At 41.1% G+C, this 15,717-nt stretch overlaps 1 protein-coding gene and 1 pseudogene across 1 annotated transcript; both read left to right on the top strand.

Annotated features, from left to right (window-relative positions):
• Window positions 1-10,854, top strand: part of LOC120874850 — a 22,466-nt pseudogene extending 11,612 nt beyond the window's left edge.
• A 26-nt stretch (window positions 10,855-10,880) lies between these two features.
• On the top strand, window positions 10,881-11,765 carry LOC120874849 (upstream-binding factor 1-like protein 1). The gene has a single exon (XM_040256542.1). The coding sequence runs from the start codon at window positions 10,881-10,883 to the stop codon at window positions 11,763-11,765; it is 885 nt and encodes a 294-aa protein (XP_040112476.1).
• Window positions 11,766-15,717: the final 3,952 nt, after the last annotated feature.

Here is a 15,717-nt window from a genome sequence, read left to right as displayed (position 1 = left end):
TTGTTTCCCAGCTATTTGTAAGGTCTCCCTGGACAAGCACTTTGCCTTCTTGCACTGATTGCATGGATCACAGGCTTGTATAATTCAAGGAAGCTATGAGTCATAACTTGCAGGGCCACCAATGATGGACAAGTCATGGTGGAGAGTTCTGACAAAATGTGGTCCACTGGAGAAGGGAATGGCAAACCACTTCAGTGTTCTTGCCTCAAGAACCTCATGAACAGTATGGAAAACAGAGGTGAGATTATATATATATTTATATATATATATTTATATATATATATATCTGATTCACTTTGCTATACACCTGAAACTCAAACAATATTGTACATCAACTTTTTATTTCAAAAAATTACAAATAAGTAAAGAAATTTTCCCATCTAGTATCTTTCTCTGAGTGGAGCACAATGACCCATCTTTGATTACATATGAAAATGTTTTGAGGAATAGAATGCAAACAGAGTCAAGATAAAGAAAATCTTAAAAGATAGTTGTCCAAACTTCATAGACAGTATCACATTTCTTTCAGAGATTGCCTATGATTTTTTTAGTCTATCCTGCAGTGTACAACTATGCAATAATCCTTAACTTCACAACCTAGCATCAGTATTTCAAATATAGATACATATTGAATAATAGAATCAAAGGGTATGAGATGATACGCAGGGAATGACTAAAAGAAACAGAGTCTTAGAGAATAACCACCATCCGCTATTCTGTGTGCAGTTATAGCCAGAGCAAAACAATAGTGTGTAACCAAAATGAGCCTTGGAGGGAAGAATTTCACAGAAAACTGAATTAAAAGAATAAAATTTAAGAGACTTTAGTTCTGAAGAGGTTGAGGACATCCATCAAACAGCAGAAGGCAAGAGTAGTAAGTGGTTTTACTGGGGCACTTGACTGTTTGGGGTTGAAAGACGGAATGTGAAGACCTCCTCTTCCTGAAGGAATATCCAGGAAGTAATGCAGGCAAATTCAGACAGGTAACCAAAACTAGTGGGTCACTTCAATTAGGACTATAATAAACTTCTATAAATGGAGATGTGAAATTTATAATTGAAGAGTTCATTTATTAACCAAACTTCATGGATTGGAAGTGTGAACTCAACCTGTGATTCTTTACCTGAGATTGGATTATGGTAATTGGATTAAGTAAATTTCAGAAGGTTTGACTTCAGTCCTTGGCATCTAGATGTGTTTACAATTCTTGACAAATCTAATCTCCTGCTACTGTACCTTTGTGCAGGGTTGATAACACTATCACTTTGAGGCAGTGGACTTGGTCTTCGGAGGATATATAAGGCATCCAGCAAAGATCCAAGCTCATTCTTCTCCAGAGACCAGAGCTGTTGCCTTCAGAATTGGCTGGACTGTGGAGACTTGAAGGTGTTTGCCACCAGGAAGTGAGCACCTAAACTCTGAACTGAATTTAACAGAGTTACTTACTGAATGAGAGAGAAGACTTCTGTAACAGTACTGAGGTGAGTTCTGATCCAGGTAAGATGAATTTGTGCTATGTTCAGTTAAAAATGGCTTCCCTGGTGGCTCAGACGGTAAAGCGTCTGCCTGCAATGCAGGAGACCCAGGTTTGATCCCTGGGTTGGGAAGATATCCTGGAGAAGGAAATGGAAGCCCACTCCAATATTCTTGCCTGGAAACTCTCATGGATGGCAGGGCCTGGTAGGTCACAAAGAGTCAGACACGGCTAGGCAATTTCACTTCCCTTCACTTCTTCAGTTAAAAATGAAACTTTAATGGTAATCATGGATAGAAAAGCTAATTTTTTTGGTCTTCCAGTAGTATCTATTTTTAAGCCCTGCATCAAACATTTGTTCCATATGTGATTTTTAGACAAGTAACATTTTACCAACAGTATGTCAAGTATCCTCTTTATAAACTGGGGGTAAAAATTAGTGAATATTGCTGAGAATACTAAAATGGTTAATCCATATAACAGGAGTTAATCCAATGCCTAAAAATAGTTTTCTTGGGGATGGTTTTGACCACCGCCTCCTGTACAATGTTATGAACTTTCATCTACAGTTTACAAGAATATCATCACTTCTTACAAACAGCTGAAAAAAGAAGAGAAGCAAAAGGCAAAGAAAAACAGGAAAGATATATCCATCTGAATACAGAGCTCCAAAGTATAGCAAGGAGAGATATGAAAGGCTTCCTAAGTGATCAATGCAAAAAAAATAGAGGAAAATCATAATGGGAAAAAATAAAAATCTTCAGGAAATTAGAGCTATCAAGGGAACATTTCATGCAAAGATGGGCACAATAAAGGACAGAAATGGTATGGACCTGACAGAAGCAGAAGATATTAAGAGGAGTTGGCAAGAATACACAGAAGAACTATACAAAAAAGATCTTAGTGACTCTAATAGCCATTACGGTGTGATCACTTACCTAGAGCCAGACATCCTGGAGTGCATAGTCAAGTGGGCCTTAGGAAGCATCACTGCAAATAAAGCTAGTGGAGGTGATGGGATTCCAGCTGAGTTATTTCAAATCCTAAAAGATGATGCTGTTCAAGTGCTGCTCTCAATATGCCAGCAAATTTGGAAAACCCAGCAGTGGCCACAGGACTGGAAAAGATAAGCTTTCATTCCAATCTCAAAGAAAGGCAATGCCAAAAATGTTCAAACTACCACACAAATTGCGCTCACCTCACAGGCTAATGCTGAAAATTCTCCAAGCCAGGCTTCATGAACTGAGAACATCTGGAGGTTCAAGCTGAATTTGTAAAAGGCAGAGAAACAAGAGATCAAATTGCCACATCCATTGGATCATAGAAAAGGCAAGATAATTCCAGAAAAATATCTATTTCTGCTTCATTGACTGCACTAAAGCCTTTAACTGTGTGGATCATGGCAAATCTTGGAAAATTTTTAAGGAGATGGGAGTACCAGACCACCTGTCCTGCCTCCTGAGAAACCTGTATGCAGTTCAAGAGGCAACGATTAGAAACAGACATGGAACAGACTGGTTCAAAATTGGGAAAGGAGTATGTCACGGCCTTATATCATCATGTGAAATACCAGGCTGGATGAACCACAAGCCTGGAGAAATATCACTACCCTCAAATATGCAGATAACACAACCCTTGTGGCAAGAAATGAAGAGGAACTAAATAGCCTCTTGATAAAAGTGAAAGAGGAGAGTGAAAAAGCTGGCTTACAACTCAACATTCAGAAAATGGAGATCATGGCGTCTGGCCCCATCACTTCATGGCATAGAGATAAGGAAACAATGGAAACAGTAACAGATTTTATTTTCTTGGGCTCCATAATTACTGCAGATTGTGACTGCAGCCATGAAATTAAAAGATGCTTGCTCCTTGGAAGAAAAGTTATGACCAACCTGGACAACATATTAAAAAGCAGAGACATTACTTTGCCAACAAAGGTCCATCTAGTCGAAGCTATGGTTTTCCCACTAGTCAAGTATGGATGTGAGAGTTGGGCCCTAAACAAAGCTGAGTGCCGAAGAATAGATAATTTTGAACTGTGGTGTTGGAGAAGACTCTTGAAAGTCCCTTGCACTGAGAGGAGATGAAATCAGTCAATCATAAAGAAAATCAATCCTGAATATTTGATGGAAGGACTTGGGCTGTAACTGAAGCTTCAGTACTTTGGGCAACTGATGCAAAGAACTCACTCATTAGTTAAGACTCTGACTCCAGGAAAGATTGAAGGCAGGAAGAAAAGGGAATGACAAAGGATGAGATGGTTGGATGGCATCCCAGACTCAATGGACATGAGTTTGAGTGAGCTCCAAAAGCTAGTGAAGGACAGAGAAGCCTGGCATCCTGCAGTCCATGGGGTCACAAAGAGTCAGAAACTATTGAGTGACTAGACTGAACTGAAGAGGTGGTGAAGGACCTCAAAATTGAGAAAATGAAGGCCTAGCCATTGTCCTGCTACTGCTAAGTCACTCAGTAGTGTCCAACTCTGTGCGACCCCATAGACGACAGCCCACAAGGCTCCCCCATCCCTGGGATTCTCCAGGAAGAACACTGGAGTGGGTTGCCATTTCCTTCTCCAATGCATGAAAGTTAAAAGTGAAACTGAAGTTGCTCTGTCGTGTCTGACTCTATGTGACCCCGTGGATGGCAGCTTACCACAGGCTCCTCCATCCATGGAATTTTCCAGGAAACAGTACTAGAGTGGATTGCCATTGCCTTCTCCCACCATTGTCCCTGGAGGTCACTATTTTTTATCAGCTTTTTAGAGTTCCCACACGGGGTGGCTTAAGACCAGTGTATTTTCTGCAAATCTGGAGGCTGGAAATCAAGATGTTGGCAAGGCCGTACTCCTTCCAAAGGCTCTAAAATGGTTTGTCTTTGTCTCTTCCAGTGCCAGTTGGCTTCTGGCAGTCCTCAAATTATGACATTTAACTTGAATCTCTGCTTCCTTACAGGGCTTTTTCTGCTGCACCTAAAACATCCCTTTTCTTTCTCTCAGCAGGACACCTGTCAGCAGATTTAGGGTCCACTCTCTACCCTGGATGGTCTCATCGTGGTACCCTCACCTCGATTATGTCTGCACAGACTCTATTCTAAAAATAAAGTACAGAAATACTGGCTGTTGGGACTTAGACATAATTTTGGAGAGGGCAAGGGGCACATTTTAGAGAAGAGAATGGCAACCCACTCCAGTATTCTTGCCTGGAGAATCCCATAGACAGGGGAGCCTGGCGGCAACAGTCCATGCAGTCACAGAGGGTTGTACACGACTGAGTCACTAGCACAGTGGGCGCGTTAACTCACTACTTCATGAACAGAACGAAAGAATGTTGTCCTAAATTCAAGAGGTCTCAGATTTTGCTGGGGGAAGTAAAACCTCAATATTTTTTCCTTGCTTTGTACATAGATTATATGAATTTGAGAGATAAATAGTTAAAGCAAAGTTTCAGATTTGCCAGGTTTTGTCCAATGAATTCCTTTGAAATTTTTTCAAGGTTAGAATTACTGGGTCAAAGGCAAATATACTTTTTAAGGGTTTGAATGCATATATACAAATCATCCTAAGTCCATCTGCTGGTTGGATCTCCTTGAAGTCAAAGGGACTCTAAAGAGTCTTCTCCAACACCACAGTTAAAAAGCATCAGTTCTTCGATGCTCAGCTTTCTTTATAGTCCAACTCTCACATCCATAATGACGATTGGAAAAACCATCCCTCTGGCTAGACAGACAAAGTAGACCTCTCTACTTTTTAATATGCTGTCTATTTCTTCCAAGGGGTAAGCATCTTTTAATTTCATGGCTGCAGTCACCATCGGCAGTGATTTTGGAGCCCAGAAAAATAAAGTCTGTCACTGTTTCCCCATCTATTTGCCATGAACTGATGGGATCAGATGCCATGTTCTTCTTTTTTTGAATGTTGAGTTTAAGCCATCTTTTTTACTCTCCTCTTTCACTTTCATCAAGAGGCTCTTTAATGCTTTGCTTTTTGCCATAAGGCTGGTGTCATCTGGGTATCCGAGGTTATTGATATTTCTCCCAGCAATCTCTGTTCCAGCTTGTGCTTCATCTAGCACAGTGTTCCTCATGATATATTCTACATAGAAGTTAAATAATCAGCGTGACAATATACAGCTTTCATGTACTCCTTTCCCTATTTGGAACCTTACCATTTTGGAAGTTTTTTATTTTCTCTAATAGTGAATCAGCTAATATTTAATCTTAATTTTGTATCATAAACAATACACCATTTATTGATTCCCTTAATTTTTATGATAAACTATATTAAAACTAATTAGAACTACTGACCTCTGCAAACTATTTATGTGAATGTCATGTATGTATTAAAAATAGCTGTGCTTTTTCAAGAGCAGTTCATCAAAAACTATGAATTATATGTATAGAGATGAAACATTTTTAGCAAATCCCATCTACTAACTACCATGAATCCTCCAAAAAGTTTAGCAATCCAGTGTATATTTTGATATATGATTTCAGCTTTGCCTGTGCACATACATAAGTAAAATTATATACCCACAATGATGCCAGTTATTTACCATTTTTTGAAGCTATCAAAATATTTCACTGACTTAGGTTTTCCAAATTATATCCTACTGTTACATGTTTCACAAGTACTAGTTGCAAAGTATATTTATATATAATTTAGGAAATAGAAGAAATCAATTTCAAGACTGTTATGAAATCTGTTATTGGTCTAATAACTAGTCATTTCAAGCTAGATATACTTTTGACCATGTTGGGTTGAATCAAATTTTTCTCAACAAAGTAACTGTATTTTTTAAAATGCAATGTTCCTGTTTAATCACTCTAAAATCCGAATTAGATCAATCTTGGATGCCAGAATTTGGAGCCTCTTTTCCTCAAATTCCCAAACTAATCTACAATAATTATTCATATTTTTATCTATTCTATAGATAAAATATATAGAATAGATAAATTTGGATTGCAACTGAAGGGGTTTTAATGACCATTGCAAAACTGATATGTTATTAAACCTTAAAGCTTGTGAATAAAGGGCAGAAATAAGGATACATATTCAAATGTCTTAGTAAACTATAATCAAATATGGAGGGAATTTAAGGAGAATGCAAGATCCTTAAAATCAGAGAGAAATGGATATTCAATATAAAATCAGTGATGAGGACTGGGACTTCAGTTGTGCATTCTATTAACATATAGAGATTATAGAGATTTAGTGTAGTTAGTGTTGATTGGTGGAGAAGGCAATGGCACGCCACACCAGTACTCTTGCCTGGAAAATCCTATGGACGTAGGAACCTGGTAGGTTGCAGTCCGTGGGGTCGCTAGGAGTCGGACACGACTGAGTGACTTCACTTTTCACTTTCATGCACTGGAGAAGGAAATGGCAATCCACTCCAGTGTTCTTGCCTGGAGAATCCCAGGGACAGGGGAGCCTGGTGGGCTGCCGTCTATGGGGTCGCACAGAGTTGGACATGACTAAAGCGATTTAGCAGCAGCAGCAGCAACAACAGTGTTGATTGGGTTTATCCAAGGGACTTGTGGTAATCTAATCAGGAAGGGGCCTCAAGGGTCCTGATAGTAGGATCTCAGATGCACTCTTTCTTCTGTTCAGAGTTGTTCTGAGTTGGCTGGACCGTGAAAAACTCTGAAAGTTACAGCTGCTGACCCATCTAGAGAACATAGAACTCCTGACTGGATGGGACTGATTTTCATACCAGCATTGAGGAGACCAAATCTACAACTTTCTGGTGAGTAAATTGTTCTGAGTAGATGGATTCATATTTCTTTCCCTCAAAAATTAAAAAGAATAATTTTAATTCAGCTGTAGCAAGCTTAAGAATTTTTTAAGTAAATGAAAAATCTAGTTCATAAGAATTAAGTTATTACCTAAAATTCACTCTGAAACTAGACTTACCTTCAAATCATTGGAATTTGTGAATGAACATGAGTAATTCTATGAACTTATGATTCCATGATAAAAAGGAAAATATGAATTTCTTGATGGGAAATCCTAGATAGTTTTTCCATTTAGCATGATACCTAAAATTTGAATGAGAAACTGTGCTGTAGAACATGAAGAGTAATATATTTGTAAGGAAAAGGTGGAATTTCTGTCTTTAATTTTCCAATAGCAATCCAGACCTGGTGATGGTTCTCAACACAACATTGTTAACACACCAAATAGCTGAAAGAAAAAGAAATTCTGCACTCACTCTGATATAGAAGTGAAAACTTTTATTAACTTCAGTCATTTATTTTGAAGCACAATATATTAGATGGCTGGCTTCCGTGGTGGCTCAGGGAAAGAAGCTGCCTGCTAATGCAGGAGACACAGGTTTGATCCATAAGTCTCAAGGGCCCCTAGAGAAGGAAATGTCAACCCACTCCAGTATTCTTGCCTGGAAAATCCCATGGACAGGAGCCTGGTGGACTATAGTCCAAGGGGTTGCAGAAAAGTAACACAGGCCTCAGGGACTAAACAACTATAATATTAGAAAGAACTGTGTGTTAATTGATTGATGGATTTGATGAATTTGGCTGCGCCAGATCTTTCTTGAACCTCAAGGGACCTTTAGATGGGACATGCAAACTCTTAGTCACCACACAGAAACTCTGTGTCTTGGCAGGTGAACACTTTGCTGTGGAATGTGGGCTCTAATTCCCAGATGAAGGACCAAATGCTGGTCCTGTCCACTGGGAGCATGGAGTCTTAGCCACTGAACCTCCAAGGAAGTCCCAGAACTGATCTTATTGTGACTTGGAATTTGTATGTTTCCAAACGAGAAAACTTTTCTGATAGTAGAGCAAATCTGATATGATTGGGAGTATGTTGATGTGCTAATCAAAGAAATGGATTCCCCTTACATTAAGGTCACTTAAATTGAAGAGTGTCATTGTCAAAGAGAAGAGAAAATTTTATTGTTAGAGTTCTCAGAACTGAAAGTTAAACAAAGATTAACGCTATGCTTAAGAGTCATTTTTATTAGAGATAGAAGGGACTGAGTTTTAACAGAATAAAAAAGAGAACATTGAAAGTAAGTACCTGTGTTTAGTGTAGATGACTGCGTGTGATACACTGTGTGTGATATGTCATTGTTTCTCAGGTTGCTCTATCAGAGGCAATAAGAAGACTCTTTGTGTGAGTGCAGCAGACACGTGCAGAGAAGGTCTTCCCCTGCCAGTGCCTGAAGTACCTGCGCCTCCTCCACAGGTCAGTGTTCCTATTTGTTCATTTCTATGAGTTTCCGATGAGACATGTTTTGTCATCTTTATATTTCAGCCAAAACAGAGAGTCCCTGGCTTATTGTGAAGTAGTGAAGTGAAAGTTGCTCAGTTGTGTCCGACTCTTTGAGACCACATGGGCTATCCAGTGCATGGAATTCTCTAGGCTAGAATACTGGAGTGGGTAGTCTTTCCCTTCTCCAGGGGATCTTCCCAACCCAGGGATCAAACCCAGGTCTTCCACATTGCAGGCAGATTCTTTACCAGCTGAGTCACAAGGAAAGGGTCTTCTTGCATACAGTTGTATTTAATATGCCTTATTATAACGTCTATTGACCTCTCTAGTAATGAAATATTAACCACTTAATATCTATTATGTGTTTCTTAGATGAATTATATCAATTATCATCTCACCTGCACATTCAGTCTATGGCCATCTGGATTTTTCTTAGGAAGGAGCTATGCTCAGAATCCTAAGTAGAGTTAGTGTTCTAGAGAAGATTACATTCACAGTAACACTGAGCAGAAAGTATAAATTCCTGTCTACATCCTGCGCTCCCAGAATAAGCAGGTGTTTTGCCCCTGTTACCACATTATGTCTCAGAGTGGTGTGTTTATTATGATTTAGGAACCTCCACTGACACTTCATTATCAAAGTCTATGGTTTCACATTAGTGTTCACTCTTGGTGTTGTGGACTGTTAGTTTTCACTGATATACAGTGACAAGTATCCAGCTTTATAATATCCGGAAGTGTTAGACTGCTGAAAGTCACTTGTGATCACCTATTCATCAGTCCCATCACCCTAACTGCTGGAAGCAAACTTTATTTCACTGTCCTCATATATTTCTCTTTTCTTTTTTCCCCATATATTTCTCTTTTCCTGGAATGTATTATAGTTGGACTCATGAAATAGGCATGTTTTTCAGCTTAGCTTCATTCACTTAGAGATATGAATAAAAGAATACCCCATGTCTCTTACTGGCTTGATCGCTCATTTATTTTTAGAACTGAGTACTATTTCTCAGCTTTAATGTACCATAGTTGCTTTATCCATTCATTATGGTTGTTTTCAAGTTTTGTGATTCTGACCAAAGTGGCTATAAACATCCCATTGCAGGTCTTTTTTTCTTTTTTATGGATATAGGTTTTCAAATGATTTGGGCAAATACAAAGGAGCATGAGCCCTGACGTACGTGGTAGGATATTTAGTTTTGTAACAGATTGCCTTATTCTCTTTCAGAAGGCTTGTACTATTTTTCATCACCTTAGGAAATGAATCAAATTTCCTGATATCCCACCCTCTCAATACTTGGTCCTTCTTTGGGATTTTGACCATTCTTGTCCATGTGCTATGGTATCTCACTGCTATTTTAAAGCCCTGTTGCTTGCCAGGCATTTTTATTTTTAACTTCCCTTCCTTTTCTCTCGTCCTTTTTCTCTTGAGTGAGTCCTGAGGCTCCTGTTCATTTCTATGTAAAACCCCCTGTGGTGAGACTGGAGGGAAGCTGGGGTCAGGCCTCAGGATTTTTAATTGTGAAAAGAACCTTATAATGCTCAACAGGACTCTTAACTCAGAGTTTGGGCTGGTTTTCATTTGTGTTCTTGAGGGTAAATGAAATGACAGAAGGGACGTATCCCAAGCTGGCTGTGCTTCTCTCCTGTGTTGCATAGGAGAGTAACTTTCCTTTTCTTTCTCCACAGAAATGGAGGATCGCACACAGTGCAGGACTTCAGAAATAACTCACCTGCTGAATCTTGAGAGTGAAGAAGCTGAAGATTCTGCTGAGGTGTCTCAACTGCTGGGATCACATAAGTGTCCCAAAGACCTACAAATGGTGATGCCTAAACGCCAAGATGACTGGTCCACGGAAGACATTGTGCTGTTATTGGAAAGGATGGAGAAAAGCATTCCATCCAGTGATGGGCACACGTTCAAAACCACCCAGTCAGTGATGGACTGGGGAAAAGTAGCTTTTAAAGATTTTTCTGGGGAAATGTGCAAACTCAAATGGTTAGAGGTTTCCCATAAGGTGAGAAAGTTTCGCACACTGAAAGAATTAGTCCTGGAAGCTAAGGAAAATGTTAGCAATCCTTCCAAAAAACCCAAGAAAACACCAGAAAACACAAGAAACATGCTTATTTGTTCAAGAAGTCCCTGACAGCTTACCAACACATTTCCCAAGTGATGCGACCCCAGTACATCCAAAAACACCCCAAGATAAGCAACCAGCAGCTGACCAGGGTTCTGTCTGAGGAACACAGGAAGGTGCCTGAGCATCTGAGGGTGAAACACAGTCAGGATCTTGAGAAAGAGAAAAAGGACTTAAGGGAGAAAGTGGCTCTGTTCAGAGCACAGCAACCTGATCTAGTCCAAAACCCGGAGAAATCTGGTGTCCCCCAAAGAAGTGAAATGAAAATGCCAGAGAAGTTTCAGGAGAATGTGCAAAAAGTGAAGTCTCTCCAAGAAAACAGTTTACCCATGAAGTGGAAATTCCATGGAGAGCCCTCAAAGCCCCCGATGAATGGCTATCACAAGTTCCACCAGGATCTCTGGTCGAGCAGGGAGCTGAAAGTGGTGCCCCCGAGGGAGCGCATGGTGGAGATCAGTAGACGCTGGCAGCGGGTCCCCCAGGACCAGAAGGAGCTTTATAAGAAGCAGGCAGAGGGACTGCAGACACAGTACAAGGTGGACCTTGATCTCTGGCTCAGGACTCTGTCTCCTGAAGAATATGCTGCTTACAGAGAGGCGACCTGTGCTAAGCGTAAGAACATGAGCATGATGGGGGGCCCGAACCCCAAGATTAGAAGGATGAGTCTGCAGTCCCCATCATCAGGGAATTTGCAAGGAAGACTTAGAGAGGACCCGGGGCTTCAGGCTGCAGAGTCAGAATCATCAGACATGATTGGAGAACATTCTGCCTCAGGGAGATCAGAGGAAAATGAGGAAGAGGAGGAAGGCAGTCTCTCCTCAGCCCCCAGCAGTGAGGATGAAGATGGAGATTCTGAGCTGGAGGACAACGACTCCAGCTCATCGTCCTCAGGGAACTCCTCTGACTCAGATTCCAACTAAGTTTAGTTCACAACCTGAAGAGACAGAGAGCTTTCAGCAAAAGTCCATGGGCTCTTCTCTCTATGCCTCTTCATTGCCTTCCTTCTTTCCCTCCCTCTTCATACAAAGTGGGACCTTTTGGAAAGAAGGCATCTTGAGGTGTAACTTCTGGCCTCTCCATCTAACCCACGTTCACCCTGAGAGAAAGTCAATGCAATGACTCCTCATGGAATAAACCCTAGCTGACTGGGCTGCGGGGCACCCTGGACTAGACTGAGCTCCCTGAACTGGAAAGGTTTGCTCTCCTCACCCTCTGCCTGCCAGACGTGTGAGGGGCTCCAGGGGTCTGTGAGCCCCTTCTCTGTGACCTTTCCCTCAGGACTCGGGCAGTGAGCTGGGGAGGGAAGATCTGATTGACTGGAAGTAGGAGACTTGCCTTAAAGAAAGCTGTCAGGCCCTGATGTCTCTGGCCCTTCTCTCTGAGGCGAGGAGCTGGCCCTTCCTTATCTTGGAAGTGGGGCCGGCACGTGGGCAACAGCATTTCCATGTGGGTGTGTATCCCATGAATTGTCCATGAGATTTTCTCACTGATCAAAACCTCGAAATTAAAAATGTGTAACCCCTCCACCTGAATTAGCTTTTCCATAAAACCAGCCTGCTCTGACCCAGTGGCCCTGAGATTTCAGGCCATGTCTGAATTTCTGCAGGTTTCTGCCCCAATCCCTTCCTTCTGATTCAAGTTGTGAGTAAAACATGTTTTTACCACAGACTCAAATTGTATTATATTAGGACTTGTATAGTTTGCGTGTCAGTATTTTAGTTCACAGTTACTAAACTGTTTCGGAATTCATCTGCCACTATGTGTTCTTTGGAAGGAATGATGCTAAAGCTTTTGAAACTCCAGTACTTTGGCCACCTCATGCGAAGAGTTGACTCATTCTCATTGGAAAAGACTCTGATGCTGGGAGGGATTGGGGGCAGGAGGAAAAGGGGACGACAGAGGATGAGATGGCTGGATGGCATCACTGAGTTGATGGACATGAGTCTGAGTGAAGTCCGGGAGTTGGTAATGGACAGGGAGGCCTGGTGTGCTGCGATTCATGGGGTTTCAAAGAGTTGGACACGACTGAGCTACTGAACTGAACTGAACTGATGACACAGTTTTATTATTTTGGTTTATTGATGTATTTGAAAATGTATTTAAAGCTAGTGCCATCTTATTAAACTTTTTTTTTCTAAATTTTCCTGGCTATTTTCATTTTTGATTCTCATGGACAATTAGTATTGCACAAGTATTGTTCTTGTATATGAAAAGTGTTTAATTTGGAGACTTCCTCTTCATCCATGATGTCTTAGTAAAATATTTTATTCCTCATGAATATACAGTTTGAAAACTTATGGTAGAGCACATGGAAGTCTGCTCAATTTTGTGTGGCACCCTGGATGGGAGGGAAGTGTGGGGAAGGATGGGCACAGGTATATTCATGGATTCATGGCCGAGCCACTTTGCTCTTTACCTGAAATTACCAGAATATTATTACCTCCCTCCCTTTTTTTTTTTTTACAGATTAATTTCCTTATCTTTCATGGAGCTTTGCCTTCTTTTTTTAATATAAATTTATTTATTTTAATTGGAGGTTAATTACTTTACAATATTGTATTGGTTTTGCCGTACATCAACATGAATTCGCCACAGGTATACACGTGTTCCCCATCCTGAACCCCCCACCCCTTTCCCTCCCCGGACTCCTTGCAGTGGAGGGAGTGTTTCCAGTTAGGGGAACCTGGGGCAACTGAGTACTCCAGCTTCTCCCTGGGGTGGTTTCCCTGAGTTTGGAGCAGGGCCCTAGAGCATTGGCTCAGTAGTTGTGACACCTGAGCTTCAGTTCTCCAGAGCCTATGAGATCTTCTGGGACCAGGAATCAAATCCATGTCCCCTGCATGGGAAGGCAGATTCTTAACCACTAGACCAGCAGGGAAGACCTACCACAGAATTATAACAGGCTATACTGCAATACAACTAAAACCTGTTTAAAGAAACAGGCAGGAAAACACAAATACTAGATGAATATAAGCTATAATTCTGAATTTTCTAATAGAAGAAGACAACATTGGTTAAATTACTAAAATATGTATTTATCTGTTGCTTCACCTATACATGAACTGGGAATAAAACTCCAGTCTTATAGGATCTAATGTAAGATTAAGGTTTAGTGCTGCCAAACTGACTTGCTCACAGTTCATTCACACCCACAAAATGGTAAGTGGATTTCTTTCCTCTTGGAAAATCTAAACATATCTTTTGGTTGAAAAGACTCAGGGAGGAAAGCAGGAAGCACTGCTCACGGCCTGCCAGACAGCTTCTCCCTTTTATTCTAGAAATGGGATTGAAGCCAGGAATCTAGCAACTCAATCCTAGAGATACTGCTGCCTCTTTGGCAGTGGGACCCGGCTGCTCCACGTCATTAGACCTTCCTTCCCAGAACCTGCCCAGCCTGCACTTCTGACCCCTGCACTGTAGAAGGACAGGCAGCAGCAGGAGGAAAGCAGGGGTCAGGGACTCACCTCTCAGGATTCTCAGGCTGCTATTTCCTCCTCCAGGAGATTTCCCATCCCAGGGATCAAACCCACATCTCCCGCATTCCAGGCAGATTCTTTACTCTCTGAGCCACCGAGGAAGCCTGGGCATGGCTCTTAAATACTCCCATGAAATAAAATGACTCTACTTTCAGGTGGTGACTCATGTTTTAGTCGACTGTTTCCATCTAATCCCTGGAACTCAGGTGAGTGAGGACAAGACACTGTGTGTGGGTTGGGAAAATGTCTTGAAGAGCAGGTCAAATGACAAAAAAAGAACAAACTAAAACATGGCAAATATGCATTATTCAGTGTTTTTATAGAAGATTGTAGCAGAAAGGTGTCTTCTCAGCTGGCTCTGAAGAAGTGTTCAAAAGTTATTAGGGGAGCCAGAGTACAAAAAGTCACAAGCTGAAAAAACATTCAGAAAGCATCAAAAGGTTATTGCGGATGATGAACATGATACATCTCAAATTAATGATTTTCATGCTTTTAAGTAACTTATTTATTTATTTTTATAATCTTATTTGTTTGCTTATTTTGGCTGTGCTGGGTCTTCCTTTCTGAGCACAGCCTTTTCTGGTTGTGGCAAGCAGGGGCTCCTCTCGAGTTGAATGTGTTGACTTCTCCTTTTGGTAGCATCTCATCTCAGAGCGTGGGACCAGGGTGTGGACGTCAGTGGTCATGGTCCCTAGGCTCTAGTCGGGTGCTCAGTAGTCGTGGGGCTTGGGCTTAGTTGCTCCACAGTCTGTGGGGTCTTCCTGGACCAGGGATCCAACCTGTATCCCTGGTGCTTACCAGTGAATTCTTAACCACAGGCGCCCAGGGAAATTCCTTTTCATGCTTTTATCTATGAAAAGAGGTAAGAAAGTCATGTTTATGATATGCATCCCCCTCAGGACACCATCCTGTTTTCCTCTCCTCGAGTTTCCCTCAGGGCACACTGTCTTGGGGGCGCTGCAGTGGATCACGGCCTTTTACTGCAACATCCTTTGTTTACTGAAATGACAAGTGAAATATTTATCCCCAAGCAAAGGCTTAGGAGAAGACTGGAAGTAGAAGTGAGCTGCTGTTCAGTTGCTCTGTCGTGTCCGACTCTTTGTGGCCGCAAGGAATGCAGCATGCCTGTCCTTCACCATCTCCCTCAGTTTGCTCAAAGTCATGTCCACTGGGTTGGTGATGCCACCCAACCAACTCATCCTTTGTCGACCCCTTCCCCTCCTGCTCTCAATCTTTCCAAGGATCAGTTTTTTTTTTTTTTTTAACATAATGGTATATATTTAACAGTGTTTATGATTAGTTATAATTTTTAATTTATTATTATAATTTAAAAAATAAATTTATTTATTTTAATTGGAGGCTAATTACTTTACAACATTGTATTGGTTTTGCCATA

Source organism: Oryx dammah, unplaced genomic scaffold, assembly GCF_014754425.2.
Source record: "Oryx dammah isolate SB20612 unplaced genomic scaffold, SCBI_Odam_1.1 HiC_scaffold_15, whole genome shotgun sequence".
NCBI classification, from domain to species: domain Eukaryota; kingdom Metazoa; phylum Chordata; class Mammalia; order Artiodactyla; family Bovidae; genus Oryx; species Oryx dammah.
The sequence above is the reverse complement of the archived record's forward strand: the minus strand, read 5'-3'. Positions and strand labels throughout refer to the sequence as shown.

Coding starts and splice junctions, on each gene's coding strand:
- LOC120874849 (XM_040256542.1), top strand. CDS start 10,881: ATGCGACCCCAGTACATCCAAAAACACCCCAAGATAAGCAACCAGCAG.